We start from the raw sequence: 14,416 nt of genomic DNA, 5'->3' as shown, positions 1-14,416 counted from the left end.
CAAAAAGAAGAGAAAACATCAGTTTTCAACCAGTGGGTCACAACCACTTTGGGGTTGCATATCAGATATCCTGCATATTAGATATTTACATTATGGTTCATAATAGTAGCAAAATTATAGTTATAAAGCTGCAACAAAAACAATTTCATGGTTGGGAGTCACCACAACAGGAGGAACTGGATTAAAGGGTCACTTAGAAATGTATTAAGCTGTATTAAAGGAATGTAGCATTAGGAAGGTTGAGAACTACCAAAATAGAATAAATTATTTACAATCTGGGGGCAGGGGATGGTATCTAAGGACTCACTTGAATATACTTTTTTCCTTTAAATTTTAATATTTTTAATTTAAATATTTTTAATACTTACGGATATCTGGGGAGCTGGCCCCCACCATGCCACACAGTAGCACAGGTAGGGCGTGGACACACAAAGGCTCCCCACAACCACACCACAATCCTCTGGTAGGGAGAGGACACCGAGAGACCTGCCTGCTGCCATGCCATGAGGTGTGGGCAGGTGGGGACATCCAGAGGCCCACCAACCATGTGGCCTGCCCACAGCAGGGGCCGCTACAGTGTGCGAGAGTGTGGTGGACAGGTGGGAGAGGAAGAGAAAAGGAGCAACTGGAGAATTGTGAAGAGATGCGGAACTGGAGACTGAGGGTGGGAGGAATAGCCTGTGGTGAGTGGCCTGCACTGCCACCTAAGGTCATGGTGAAGTCCCAGCCTATGTCTGGGCCCACGGACATTAAACAGCAGAGGTCTGTGTCAATGTCTGTGGCTCATATTACCACTAAAGACCATGTCTAGACCTGGGCTGGGCTGCTGTCTGTGATCATGGTGATGTCCAAGGGCTGTGCAGAGCTGGCTCTGTCTCTTACTTGCTATGACTCTCTGGTGAGCTGGTACTACCTCTCACTCAGAAGAGTGGGCCCTAAATTTTTCCTGGGCAGTACAGTAGAGCTAGCTATGGTGTGGGGATGGGACTTAAGCAGGCCCTGAGGATATGAGTGAGGGAGAGCTGGCCCTGCCACTTGCCTACTGTGAGGTAGCATGGGCACAGGGGAGATGACCCCCAACACCACCTGAGGCAGTTGGGAGAGCTGGCCCTACTGGTGAAGGCTCCAGTGAGTCTGCCCCAAAGGCATGAGAACAAAAGAGCTTGACCCTGGCTCTTGCCAGCTGCAGCCTTGGGTGAGCTAGCCTGAGCAGTGCTGGAGAGCTCACCCTGGAGGTGTGGGTGTGGGAGAGCTGGCAGGTTGAACAACTCAGCTACCACACAAACCCAGATCCAGAACTTTGAGTTGGGCGACCCCAAAATCTCACCTCATCTATGAACTGCGGGAGCACATGAAGGGGCCGGTCCTGCAGGTCCAAGGCTGCAGGGTTTCCATGACACAGGGAACAACAGGAGATAAGAGAGGAGTCCTGGTGAGGATCCAGGAGTGATAGTGTAGCAGAAACCAGAGGCTTGAACCACACCAATGGCTCAGTGCAGTGAACATTTACAAGTAAAGATGTGTGAACAAAAGGACTGTGGGACACACTGTGACACACTGCAGCTTCCACCACAAGAGGCTTTCTATGCTTTGTTTTGTTTTGTTTATTTTTTAAAATTTCTTTGTGGGGGAAGTTACAACGGCAGAGGTCAGATAGAAAAGAAGAGGGAGATGAGCGGGATCGGGGTACATGGTGTGAAACTCACAACGAATCAATAAAAAGTTAAAAGATATTTACTCTGTGAGCACCGAGTTGACAAACACTGCCTTAGTCTGTCATAGTCAATAGACTTATTTTATATTTGTGTTACTTTCTTCTTGGATAGACAATTGTGTAGACTTGGGAGTTTGAAAATGCAAAAGCCTTGGCTGGCAGTCTCTTCAAAGCAGAACAGAACCGGTCCCTCCAAATGCTTGAAGTTAAGAATAACCTGAACGGTTTTATAAGAGGGCAGAGAAGAGAGAAAATCCTTCCAGGGTGCCAGTTGCATTAATAGCCCCACCCCACCCAACCTCCACTGCACCCCACCCCACCTCACCTCCACTGCACCCCTACCCCACCTCACCTCCACTGCACCTCACCCCACCCCACCTCCACTGCACCCCACCCCACCCCCGTTCTGTCACAGCCATCTACACTCCATCCCCCAGGACCCATGGAGGCTGAGCTCAGCCAGTATTCGGAAATTACTGAGATTAACCTAGTCCTTTTCCCAGCAATATCTTGCTTTGAAAGATACACAGAAGACAGAAAGCCTTTTGAAGAGCCAGAGAAAACAGAGTCATTTGAGGACCCCTGAGAGGAGCTGTCAGGAAAGGCTTACACTAAAAGCATGAATCTTACAGTGGGAGTAAACTTGGAAAACAAGTAACTACGATTTTACTCCTTGCACTCCATAGAAAACCGATTTTTTTCTTTACTGACTTGTTTTTTGCCTTTATATATAAATCTCCTAAGTTTTGGGGAATTTGTAAAAAACTGAAAAATATATCAATCCTAAGAAATCGATGGTTTAGAAAGGGCTGGCATGGCCGGACACCTATTAGAACAGATCAAAATTGAGACTATTCCATCTGTTTGCAAGGAGGTGATAAAATTGACATTTCATGCAGTGCTGGTGGGAGTGCCTGAGAGCACGTTCTTTAACATCAAGTGCATGTTAAACATATACCCAGCCATTCCAGGTTCACGTATTTATCCAAGAGAAATGAGACGCAGAATGTGTCTAGTATAGCCAATAATCAGGGCTCAATCCTAGCATGAGGTGGGGGCAAGAACATGACAGATTCAAAAGAAAAAAAGATGGCAAAGTTCTTTAAAGACTTAAAGGATAAAAGAAAAATGGTTCATATATCAAGGCTGTGTTGAGTAACACAGGTGACCCTTACTACTATACATAGCGCCACCTTGAGGAATCCTGTGGGAAATACTACATCATGTTTAAGGAATCCCAAGAGAAGTTCCTTGATTCACTTGCCCAGCACTTCAAGGGAAGCAAAGACTCGTTCTGCATCCTGGGAGCACAGGGAACCCAAAACAAAACCAAAGACCTCCTCCTTGGAATTTATCAATGAAGAATGTCAGTTTTGTTTTTAAATGATGTAAAGTCATATGCAAATTGATTTGTAAAATATCTATAAATGTAAAGAAACATTTAAGAAACCTTTTCTGAATCATAGATAGTAAAACCAAACAGTCACACATTTTTCTTTTCTAATGAGTTTTATGGAAGAGATTTGTATAAATCAACATTTCTTTGTATCATTAAATTTGGATTATTCTAAGAAGAATTTTTGGTGGCTGGTTTGGCATACTACCTAATATACCACCACTTTCAGGGGCTTCTGAGGACTTACAGATGCAGCCCTGTCCTGGAAGGAGGGCTACTTTACATCAAATTGTCATTCTGGCTTCCAGGAAAATGCTTACATCTGAATAAGGGGCTCTCTTTAGCCCAAAGCACTGGCCAATCTTTATACCAGTCTGTGGGCTGGCCTCGGGAGAGTCTTTTGCTATGTCTTCAGACCTGCTAACTTCTTTCTTAGGGGTCTAACATTTTTAACCTATGTTGCAAGGGCTTCTTTCTAATATTCCATTGGCTTTAGCTCGGGATGTTTTATCATCTTCCACTAATCTTAATATCACTAAATCCACCAGTGTTTGAGCATACTTATTTATACTTAAAGTCCGTGTCTGCTAATTCCATCACTGCTATCATTTCTGGATCTGTGTCAAAGTAAGATGGTTTTCCATTTATAGACTCTGCCTGCTTCTTGTCTTGTGTACAGTTTTGGATTGGTGCATGGATACAAATGCAATTTTATTGAGACCCTGTTATGGTCTTTCTTCATTTAAGGAGTGTGGTTCACTGTTCCTTTTTCTTTATTCTTTTTAAGTTATTTTAATATAATCTTTTTAGTCATTAGACTTTCATTAAAGCATGCAATGTATTTAGATCATATTTAACTCTTCTAGCACTGCTTACCTTACTCTTTTTGAGCCTTAGATTTAATTAAGCTGGCTCTGGCATAGCTTTTACTCTAGGAATAAGGAAGTTCTACTGCCAAGACAAGTCACTTCTATCTCTCCTCTAAATGCTGAGTGTCAGACTGTCTGCTCTGCCTAGCCTCTGCTTTGTCTCCTGCCCTCTCTGGGGTCTGTTGAGGGCCCAATCCACAGCAGCTTGGCAGTCGTTCCCTGGGCTTGCTGAAGTTTTCACTGTGGGCACACACACACAAGGCTCCCTAACCACTGACTAGGGCTTTCCAGTTTCTGTAGCCACCCTGCTTTCCAGAAGCCTTCCCACCTCTCCCAGATGCCTTAAAATTCTATTTAAACTGCCATGGGTCTCAGTACTACCATTAAAGCCATAGTCAAGCAAAAACCTGTGTCTGTGGTGGGGTCCATTTCAAATGTTTTCCTCTCTTAAGGCATCAAGGTCTTGGATTTCCTATGTTCTAATCTTCAAAAACATCTGCTTCAAATATTTTCGCCCATGTTGTAGCTGTTTATGACACAAGAGCAACCCTGACCCTTGTGACCGCAAGGGCACTGGAAACAAGTCTCCAACTCCTAAAGCTCTCATCGGTGCATCCTGCACGTTACTGACTGGTACAAGCCCTGGAGCCCTCATCTGAGTGTGGGGCACATCACTGGTACAAGCTCACGTCAGGAATTTGAGGCTTCCTGTTTATGACAGCCTGAGGATGCTTTGTTTACTTGGTACTAGGGGTCAAATCCAAGGCTGTGAACATGCTAGGCAAGTGCTCTTCCACTGAGCTGTTTCCAGCCTAAATCTTGTTTATTAAGATGTATTTGAGAGCTAATACTGGATGGGAGTGGAGAACATAATTTGTAAGAATCTGGGAAGTAACAGATGGTGCAAGGCAATGTTGCAGAGGACGGGAGAGTGCTACAAGTAAGTCTCGCTGGGCTGTTCTGAAATAAGCAAGTGTTTGCAGTTCAGGACATATCAGAACCTCATGGTTTTGAAACATACTTTAGTCACACGGTAAAGAAGTAAACAATGCAAAGACTGTCAAGCACAATACAGTCTTTCACATGTATTCCACCTTTGACAACTGGGTGCTCAGTGTTCAAGAACCACAAAATCTACTTCTCTAAATCAAGAAAAGCAATACGCCCTTGATTCATGGTAATACAGGTTTCTGCAGGCAGAGGAGGCATGATAATAGCGTTTTACAAGTAGATTATGATTGACAGTTTTATAAGTATGCTAAGCATACCATTGGGCTGTGGACTTTAACAAATGAGCTTTAATGGCTGTGAACTGCATCTTGGTAAAGATTTTTTCTTTAAAAAAAAAAAAAACAACCTTTATGTGACGTGGTTTTTATGTCATTACTTCACCACAACTTTACACAATGACTGTATCTTCTTCCGTGTCACTCTGCATTACTGTTACAGCAATGGGGTGCAGAGTGTCTAATTCCTGGTGACAACTGTGGCAGATAAATCGAAGTCTGAAAAGGCTGGGAGTATAGCCAACAGAAAGTGAGGATTATTGAACAGGAAGTGTAGAAAGGTAATTTTCAAGGTGTTCTCTGGAACCTGTCCTGTCAATGAACCATGTAGCATGAAGTTTTTGTTGTTTGGTTTGGTTTTTTTGTTTGTTTGCTTGTTTGTTTGTTTGGCATCTGTACCTTATGCACTGGAAGAGAGGTCTATTGCTAGAAAGGTGATTATTGTTAGTAATTAAAATTAAGCCGTAAGTTTTAGGCAAAGAAGCCCCATCTCCTGAGTGAGGAAGATTCAGCTCTTTTGCCATAAAGCTTAAACGAGTTCCTGTCAGCAAGACCCATGTTTGTACCTAACTTTAGACAATTATTTACATAATTGCCTCATTAATGATTCTAGTCAAGGCACATATACCAGCTTCTCAGGAGACTGAGACAGGAGGATGGCTTGATCCAGAAATTCTGGGCCAGCATGAACAGCATACTGAGATTCCATCTCCAAACGCCCCCAAATCTAGCCAGCTGTGCTGGGCACGTTTGTAGTCCTCACACACATGAGGCTTGGGGAGGAGGGTTCTGAGAGTTTTAGGCTAGCCCAGGCTACGTAGAAAGACCCTGTCAAAAAATTAATAATAAAATAAAAACAAAATACAAAATAAACAAACAAAACCCAACTCTGCTTAAAGTGGTCTAGAGCTCTGACTGTCTTTCTTTGCTTTTGTCATAAGGATGTGACATGGCTGACAGCATTTGCTAAGAGGAGATCACACAAGACAAAAGGAATCCTGGCACCTCCCTCTCTAGAACACCTCAGCTCTCTGTTGAATAAAGAATTCTACTCTGGGATTGAAGAGGAAAATTTCACCAGACCCCTCCCCTCCTGGAAAAGAAAGGTCATAGATCGCTTAAGCACCCCTCCTCTCCAGAAGACAGAGGCTAGTTAACATTCTTCAGACCACAGAGTTTGGAGACTGACCTGTGGGTGGGGAGGGGGCCCAGAGCACATGGACAATTGACCGTTGGCCACACACATACAAGGGAGATCCTTGCTGTCCCATTCCCTGAAGACCGATCAGTTTAAAAAGTCACTGTTCTGCCTACCACATTGTGCCTAATGGCTGCTACCCCTAGAGACTGTATAAATGCCCACAGAACAGGCTGTGCAGGGTCGCCTCTCCTTTTGATATGCAGGACGACCCCAGCATGCTGGAACATTAAAATTCCTCTTGCTTTTTGCAGCTGTCTCTCCATCTCTCGTCTCATCTCTGTGTGGTTCACTCAGGGGGTCTCTGGTAAACTAAGACTAGACTAGTCTAGCTTGCTAGACTCTTACAGGATCTCCAGTGTGTATTTACAAGTCATGTCACATTCTGTCAGTGAAACACTTTCTAAATATATAATACCCACCACACCCAACAGTCTTCAAGAGACAAAGCACTATGCTATAACTGCTAATCTGAGGCATAGAAGAGCTCTCTCTCTCTCTCTCTCTCTCTCTCTCTCTCTCTCTCTCTCTCTCTCTCTCATTTTGCTGCGTCTGACTTCATGCCCCATGCTCTGAGATTCTATTGTTTGTGTGAGGTGGATTGAGCAACAGTTCCTGGAAGCTGTCTCACACAGGTGACTGATGAGTCAAGGCTTGGTCATCTCGGTTGTCTCTACTCCTGTCTCTACAGCTGAAGCAGATTGTTTTCCTGATCCCCCCAGGACACGAGAGTTTAGGTTAGGGTAGATTTCTCAGGCATTATAAGCCCAAGTTAATACTTTCATGTTTTAAAATGTTTTCTTACAATTATTTATTCTGTATATATGGCTGTGTGTGCACCCACATGCATGCAATATAACAAGCATGTGTGTGGAGGTCAGAGGAAAACTCTCAGGGATGCCTTGCCCCTGGTTACTATGTGGATCCTACGGATGGAACTTGGGTCATTAGGCTTAGTGGCCAAGTGCCTTTACCTGCTGAACTGCCTTGCCAGCACTCATAGTTTGAACTTTATTACTGCTATTACACACAAAGACACGAGAAGAAACTCTAACAATTATTACTTTTATTTTTGGGGAAGCGTCTCACATCACTGCTGAAGAACATGAATTTTCAGGTAACAAGCTTAGTTTGTAACAGCCCTGGTGTTGATCAGCTGAGGATGTTTACACCACATATTTAAGCTCTCTCTTAGTCCATGTCTTTATAAATGTGCCACAGAGAAGGTGAACTTACTCAGAAGAAACGTCTAGCACCGTAACTATTGCTAAAGCTCAGCTCAAAAACTAATCTGTGCTAGGGCGTGGATTGTGAATTGGGTCCAAATTCTCATGTGAATATGGTGGCTCGGTCTCCAAGCTATAGAGCTATTAGGAAAGGGTGGGACTAGGGTCCAGCTGGAGGCGTAAGGTCACTGGGGGCTTGCTCTTCAAGGGATTTGAGGCCCTTGATTCCCCTTTTTCTCCCCATGATAGCTTTACTTCAGTGCACACTCCTTTCCTCAGTGCCCCACCTTGCCACAGGCCTAAAAGCAAAAGAACCATTCAGTCGTGGACTGAAGCCTCCGAGACCATGAACCAGACAAACTGATGAGCACAGTCTATCATCTGTATTGACATTTATTTTTTATTTCAGGCTATTATCAAACCAATTATTCAAGTAGGACATTACTTTCTCAAAGGTTCACTAGATAGAAAATATTCTAACGTTAATTAAATTATTTAAACTTTGTATTCACTTATTTATTTATTATGGTTTAATGAGATGGAGTCTTGCTATGTAGCCTAGATTTATAGTCTCAGTACTTCTGCTTCCTGAGTGATGGTATCACAGGTGTGTGTGACCATGTGTGAACATTTTTTCTTATCTTTTCTAGTAATATGTTGAGAACATCTAACTTGCACAATATGATCTAAAAAAAGAAATCAAACCATCCAGATTATGAAGAGCTGGTTATGCCTCTTTTAGATAATTCTATATCACTTAAATATTCTAAATAATGATTATTAACATAAGCTAGGTCCTATACATTGTATCAAAGCTGTGGTGGGGGAAGATGACTTCACTAAATGTTGAAAAGAGAAGAAAGAACTGAACCTTTGCTTCTCTTTCCAGACAAAAGTCTTTGTCACTGATTTAAATGCAACTCTTGCCACTAATTACAAAATTAATTCACAAAAGTGATGTCAGGAGTGTCCAGGAGATACAAACACTTGTTTTGTAACCTTTTGCTTATGAATTCCCCAAGATTAGAGTGGACAATGAACTGATTAGGACCTTTTTAGTCCATTTACAAAGTTAGGTGTCAGATCCATGTGGCGTCTAACATGAGGCCCGCTGTGGAGAGAGCAGACTGCACTCCATCATGGCTGCTTCTCCCAATGTGCTGCACTTGTAAAGCTCTCTGTGACAGAGTTGAATATTTCACTGGAGTGTCCCTTAGTTCTAAATGTGTCTTTCCTGTTCAACCTCAGCAGAACACTATGCCCTCAGTCAAATTTACATTTAATTAGGATAGGTATACTATGCTTATTGAGAGGATAAAATTGAACATTCATCCTCTGAAATCTGATGTTAGCTATGCATTGGGCCGATGAGTCTATTCCTCTCACAGTTTCCATTGCTAGACTCTACCACACAGCCACAACTTAAAAAGTGAGCCACACATTGATATTTTTGCAAGCATTCAAAGATTTTACTTGGGAGTTTTATTCTAACAAAGTCATTAGTTTGGATGACAATTTGAGAGCACCGAGACCTTGAGATGGAGTGTTCTTAAACTCTCTGGTATGTTCGGGTACAGGTGACATTATTCACTGCACTTTCCTAGGGGATAGAAGATGGAAATATTTCAGTAAAGCTGATCAAATTGACACCTAGAAAATATTAATTAAATACTGTCCACATATGACAATTCTGGTGAGTTTGGAAAAAGATCTTTATTAGATTATACAAAGACTGCTTATATACAGGTTATGCATATTGGGTCTATATATGTGGAGTTTGCAATTATATTTTCAGAGATAAGAAAAGAGAAGGAAATACAGTTTGGAATCTGAAGCTTTTATTTAAGTGGTTTTTTGTTTGTTTGTTTGTTTGGGTGCGTGGCCGGCTTTTTTTGTTTTTTGTTTTTGTTTGTTTTTGTTTTTTCGAGACAGGGTTTCTCTTTATAGCCCGGGCTGTCCTGGAACTCACTCTGTAGACCAGGCTGGCCTCGAACTCAGAGATCCGCCTGCCTCTGCCTCCCAAGTGCTGGGATTAAAGGTGTGCGCCACCACCGCCCGGCTTATTTAAGTATTTTAAGACTCTACATCGAAGCATCTTTGCAATCTTACATACTGCCTGGTTTTTAAATAAGTATACTAACTTACACAAATGTAACATTGCGTGGTTTTCAAAGAACAGGCAAGCTCACATGGTGTTCTGTTCTCTCAGGAAGCCTTCTGAGAAGGTACAGGAATCTGGAGTCATAGGGAGGTGAAATGACTTGCCCCAAGTTCTGATTTATGTGATAAAACCTTGGAGTCTAGCGTTCTTCTCAGTGAACTACACATTAGTTGTCACTATTGAACCATCATTTGTCCATTGGCTAATGTCATTATAAGAAGCTATAGACTCATTCTTAATCCTGCCCTTTCAGTAAAAGAATTAAATTTTTACAAATAAAAAATAATTCAACCTTCCTTAGAGAAAGAAAAATGTTGTGTCTTAAGAGTGAGGAGAGCACTCTTTGCTTTTCTCTGTGCAGAGTTGGCATTTTTCTGGTGAACTATGTCAGAGATTGCCAGAGATAGCTTTGTTTTTTTTTTTTTTTTTTCATTTTGGTGCTGGTAGAGTCTGGGATAATGATCAGTGCCTGGCTTCTGTCCCCTCTCTAGATGTGGTAAGGGTGACCTGGAAAGCTTTCCTGAGGGGAGGAGAAGGGATTAAAAAGGCAGCAGGGGTGGGGATGGGTGGGGTAGGGAGGGGTGGGAGGGGCAGGGAGGGTGGAGTAGGGTGGGTGGGGTGGGGGCGGTAAATTGGCATTCAGTGACTGAGCTGTAATCCCAACACTCCACACTTTCTAGCTTTCTCTGTATAAGTAAGTCAGTGTATGAATCTGTTTCCTGGACTCTTAGATGTGTACGTTACCTCAGGGGATTAGCATGAGGGTTACGTCAATAATAACATGGGATTGTGCAGAGACACATCCTTGTTCTTACTTGCTTGCACTCATCCATACACTGAGAACCACCTAAACACTTGGACTTCTCACCTCTCTAACTTAAAACTTTCTTTTCTGCGCAATGACAATTTCAGAGTAACAACCTTCCGTAAGCGTTGAAACCCTGATTGCAGAACTCTGCTCGCTTTCATTCACTCGAGGTCAGGGAACACACTAGTTGTTAAATTCTTTTTAGAGCTTCAACTTCTCAACCCATACGCGTTTCAAATTCTTACAAAGATATGGTTATCTGTGAATGTTTCCTTCCAACTCTTGTAAGAGAGGAGAAGCCAGGCTTGTTTGTCTGGCTTGAGGGCAGGTGCAGGGGTGCTTTTCTGGTAGATGTTTCAGGAGTCAAGGAAAGGCCAGAGCACTCACCACCACCATTTTCCCATCCACCAGCCTCCTGCGGATTGTGGCTTCCTTGCCATCCCAGTCCTGAACTTGAACCAAGGAGTCGTTATCTAAGATTACTGTACTCTGTAAAACAGAACCGAAGTTAGGTTGTCACATACAGCAGATGTCTTAGAAGTGCTACATTCCAAGGTGGATTTAAGATGCATTTACAACTTTTTGTTTTGTTTTGTTTCAAAACCTTCCCAGAAGCACTTCAGTTGGATGATTCTTCTGGGGAGAGGAAGGTTTATAAGAATAAGAAGTGAAATTTTATCTTTTATAGTCTAGAGAAGGTCTTATTCTTATGGATTGCAAGTAAGTGTCCATTTCAACAACGTGAGACTAATTCACCGACCCAGTGATGCTTAAGGGAGAAATGCCCCCTCTCTTGTTCCTCCCGACAGACAGCAGTCCCTAGGGTTGTGTTGTCTGTGCTAGCTGCTCTTGCTTCTTTAGTTTCTCTTTACAACCTTATCTGAGATGCCTTTATTGTTTCCGTCAAACTCCTTCCACTTTACATGTACTGGCATTTGAAGTCTCATGTTTATTAAACCTCTGTCAAAAGGGCATAATAATTCGTTTTATCAGAATATTATCCTTAGCAGAGATCAACTGAGGTCATTAACTAAAAAACAAAAAGAATTTGTTGATGAACCATTATATAGCAACCACTGGGTGCTGGGCAATAGATGACCAGCTCCTCTGTGAGATGTACAATCTGCTCTGCGGAAACTGATAACACAATAAATAAAACACAGGTAACATATAGATTATAAATAAATGCTGCATTTCAATTGGAGGTATGAGGTACAAGGAAAAATTATGTGTGTCACGTTCTGGCTATAAATGAAGAGTCTGGAGTCTCTTTCTTTACCTTGTTCACTTAGGAGACCATGCTTGTAATGGTGTGGTTGCAAGAACAAAGTGTTTAAACCTCCTTTAGCCTGGGTCCCTGGAGAGTAAAAGCCACAAAACACACTCACAAAATCTCTCCCTCTCTCTCTCTCTCTCTCTCTCTCTCTCTCTCTCTCTCTCTCACACACACACACACACACACACACACACACACACACACAACCTCCTCATCTCCATCCCAACACTTCATATCCATCCTGAGTTACCAATGATTCTCATTGGTTTTAGCCATTAAGAACCTTAGGCTCATTTGTTAAAGGGCCATCACTTCATCGATATCAGCTAATACAAATCGTGTTCGTTGTACAATTCCGTGTGCGAAACCCACAGGATGACAGGGAGCACTTTTGTTGCCAAGAGGGTTCATTACCAGTTTGGGTAGGTTGCTCTCCAAATGTGGAGCAGCAGTGCCAGACTCAGAGACTTGTGTGCATTCTCAGGAGGATTTCATTTTCCCACACAGGGGCAAATGTACTGGCCAACTTCACAGGGCCTAGAGTCACCTAGGAAGAATCTTAAGGGGAAATTGTCTCGATCAGGTTGGCCTGTTGTATGTCTGGGATGTTAACATGATGGTTAACTGATATAGGAAGCTCCAGCTTCCCCATCCTTCCTTGTATGGTACCAGCCTCATTCTCAATGCTGAGAGACACCTGGGTGGGGGAGGCTGAATGGTACAAGGAAGAAGACACCCTACTGCAGAAGAAAGCAGGTAAGGGTCTGTTTGTTTTCTCTCTGCTCTTGATTGTGGCTGTGATGTGACCAGCTGTTTGACTTGCTGCCTTGCCGTCCCTGAAACGATGGACCATCGCCTGGAATTGTAAAATAAGCCCTTTCCTCTCTCAGTTTCTTCCTGTCAGAATGTTTAGCTCATTGGTAGAAATGAAACTAGAACAAGTAATAAAATAAATCTCACACTTTCAAGGGATAAAATGCAAGAATCCAAAGGAATCATAATGTATATTTGCTTTCAAGATCTTCAGACTTAGTGTCTAGGCAAAGGTTTGTCTAGAAGACTCTTGAAGTGCATGTTGGCTGCTGCCTCCTAATACAGCATCTCCAGGTAGTACCCATATGCAAGCTCTCTGAAGCTCCCTGAAGGTGTACGCCTCACCTTGCTTTTGCGGCCACCTGGTGTGATTTCCTCAAATTCCTCTCCCAGCTTGAAGGAAATCTCCTTGTTTTTAAAGATGCTTTTGGTTTTGATGGTGATCAGATCTCCATCTGTGCTGATGGTCACCGTGGGCTTTGCCAGACAGCCCAGTTTCCTGCTGGCTCTTCCTACTCCTGGGAGGAAGACAATAGACAAGTAGTTACTCTGTTGTTGGTTTCAAAGACTCCTTCTATTTGCACAATTCTTTCCCAAGGAGGAGGTTTCTGCAGTAGGCAGGTTTCATGCTATATGAATTCAAATATCTATTTTTCTGGTTTTTACTTATTTGTGTGTGGTGTGTGTGTACATATGTTTGGGTTGCCAGCAGCCATCAGAAGAGAGAAAACAAAAGTCCCTAAACATTAGAGCCAGGGTCTGTAAAAAACAGTTACTATTTTAAAATATGCCTTTATCATAAGTTATTTATTAAAATAGTTTTTTGTTTAATAAATGGTCTATATGCATTTAGTTTCTGTGGGACCATGGAGATAATACTAACCTCAATCTAGTTTATACAGAACTACATTTTGGTGGTGAATCAAAAGTTTTTTTTCTATGTGAAAAATTAAGGGACCAGATGAATTTCATTTCACACATATGTCATATGTCTCCAAAGTATCTTCTGTGCTAGATATAATATAAAGATAAACATGACTCATGCTGGGTATAATGTACACATGAACATGGCTCATGCTGGGTATAATGTACACATAAAACATGGCTTACCCAATTCCTTCATGTAGTTTTCAAAGTTTTCACAGGAAACAGATTTCCATGTTCCTTGAAGGTGGTCCACCATTGCGTCTCACTGAAAACTGCTTCATATGGATGTGTGCACTGGTGTTCCCTGAAATGGGTTTGGAACATGTTTTCCATACAACTCTGAATACAGAAAACAGTAAGAAGACTAGGAGGGAAATTATCTTATACCACAAGACTCTTGTGCCCAGGTCTTCATCTCTCCAGAGGTGATTTGTAAAAAGTCACCAGGCTGGCTGACTAGTGGTTTTATATTCTTTCATATTCTTCTTGATACTTTGAACTAAAAGCCAGAGAGTATGCATACATAATACCTAATATGTGAAATTTTTGTAGTCAGGGGCCAGGCAGTGATGGCAAACATCTTTAGTCCCACCACTTGGGAAGTACAGGCAAGAAGATCTCTGAGTTTCAGGACAGCCAGGGCTATACAGAGAAACCCTGTCTTTAAAACCCTTCAAAAAAAAAGTAGTCAGGGTCAGAGCCACCATTGTGTCCTGCTGAGCAAAGCACTAACAAACGTGAT

At 42.3% G+C, this 14,416-nt stretch overlaps 1 protein-coding gene across 1 annotated transcript; it reads right to left on the bottom strand.

Annotated features, from left to right (window-relative positions):
• Window positions 1–9,140: 9,140 nt before the first annotated feature.
• On the bottom strand, window positions 9,141–13,997 carry Fabp12 (fatty acid binding protein 12). Its single transcript, XM_028767851.1, has 4 exons — window positions 13,858–13,997; window positions 13,093–13,265; window positions 11,046–11,147; window positions 9,141–9,289 (listed from the first exon to the last, which is right to left on the bottom strand). The coding sequence occupies exons 1-4, from the start codon at window positions 13,928–13,930 to the stop codon at window positions 9,239–9,241; spliced, it is 399 nt and encodes a 132-aa protein (XP_028623684.1). The 5' UTR covers window positions 13,931–13,997; the 3' UTR covers window positions 9,141–9,238.
• Between the last annotated feature and the right edge of the window lie 419 nt (window positions 13,998–14,416).

This window comes from Grammomys surdaster, unplaced genomic scaffold (genome assembly GCF_004785775.1).
Source record: "Grammomys surdaster isolate TR1022 unplaced genomic scaffold, NIH_TR_1.0 63, whole genome shotgun sequence".
Lineage (NCBI taxonomy): Eukaryota > Metazoa > Chordata > Mammalia > Rodentia > Muridae > Grammomys > Grammomys surdaster.
The sequence above is the reverse complement of the archived record's forward strand: the minus strand, read 5'-3'. Positions and strand labels throughout refer to the sequence as shown.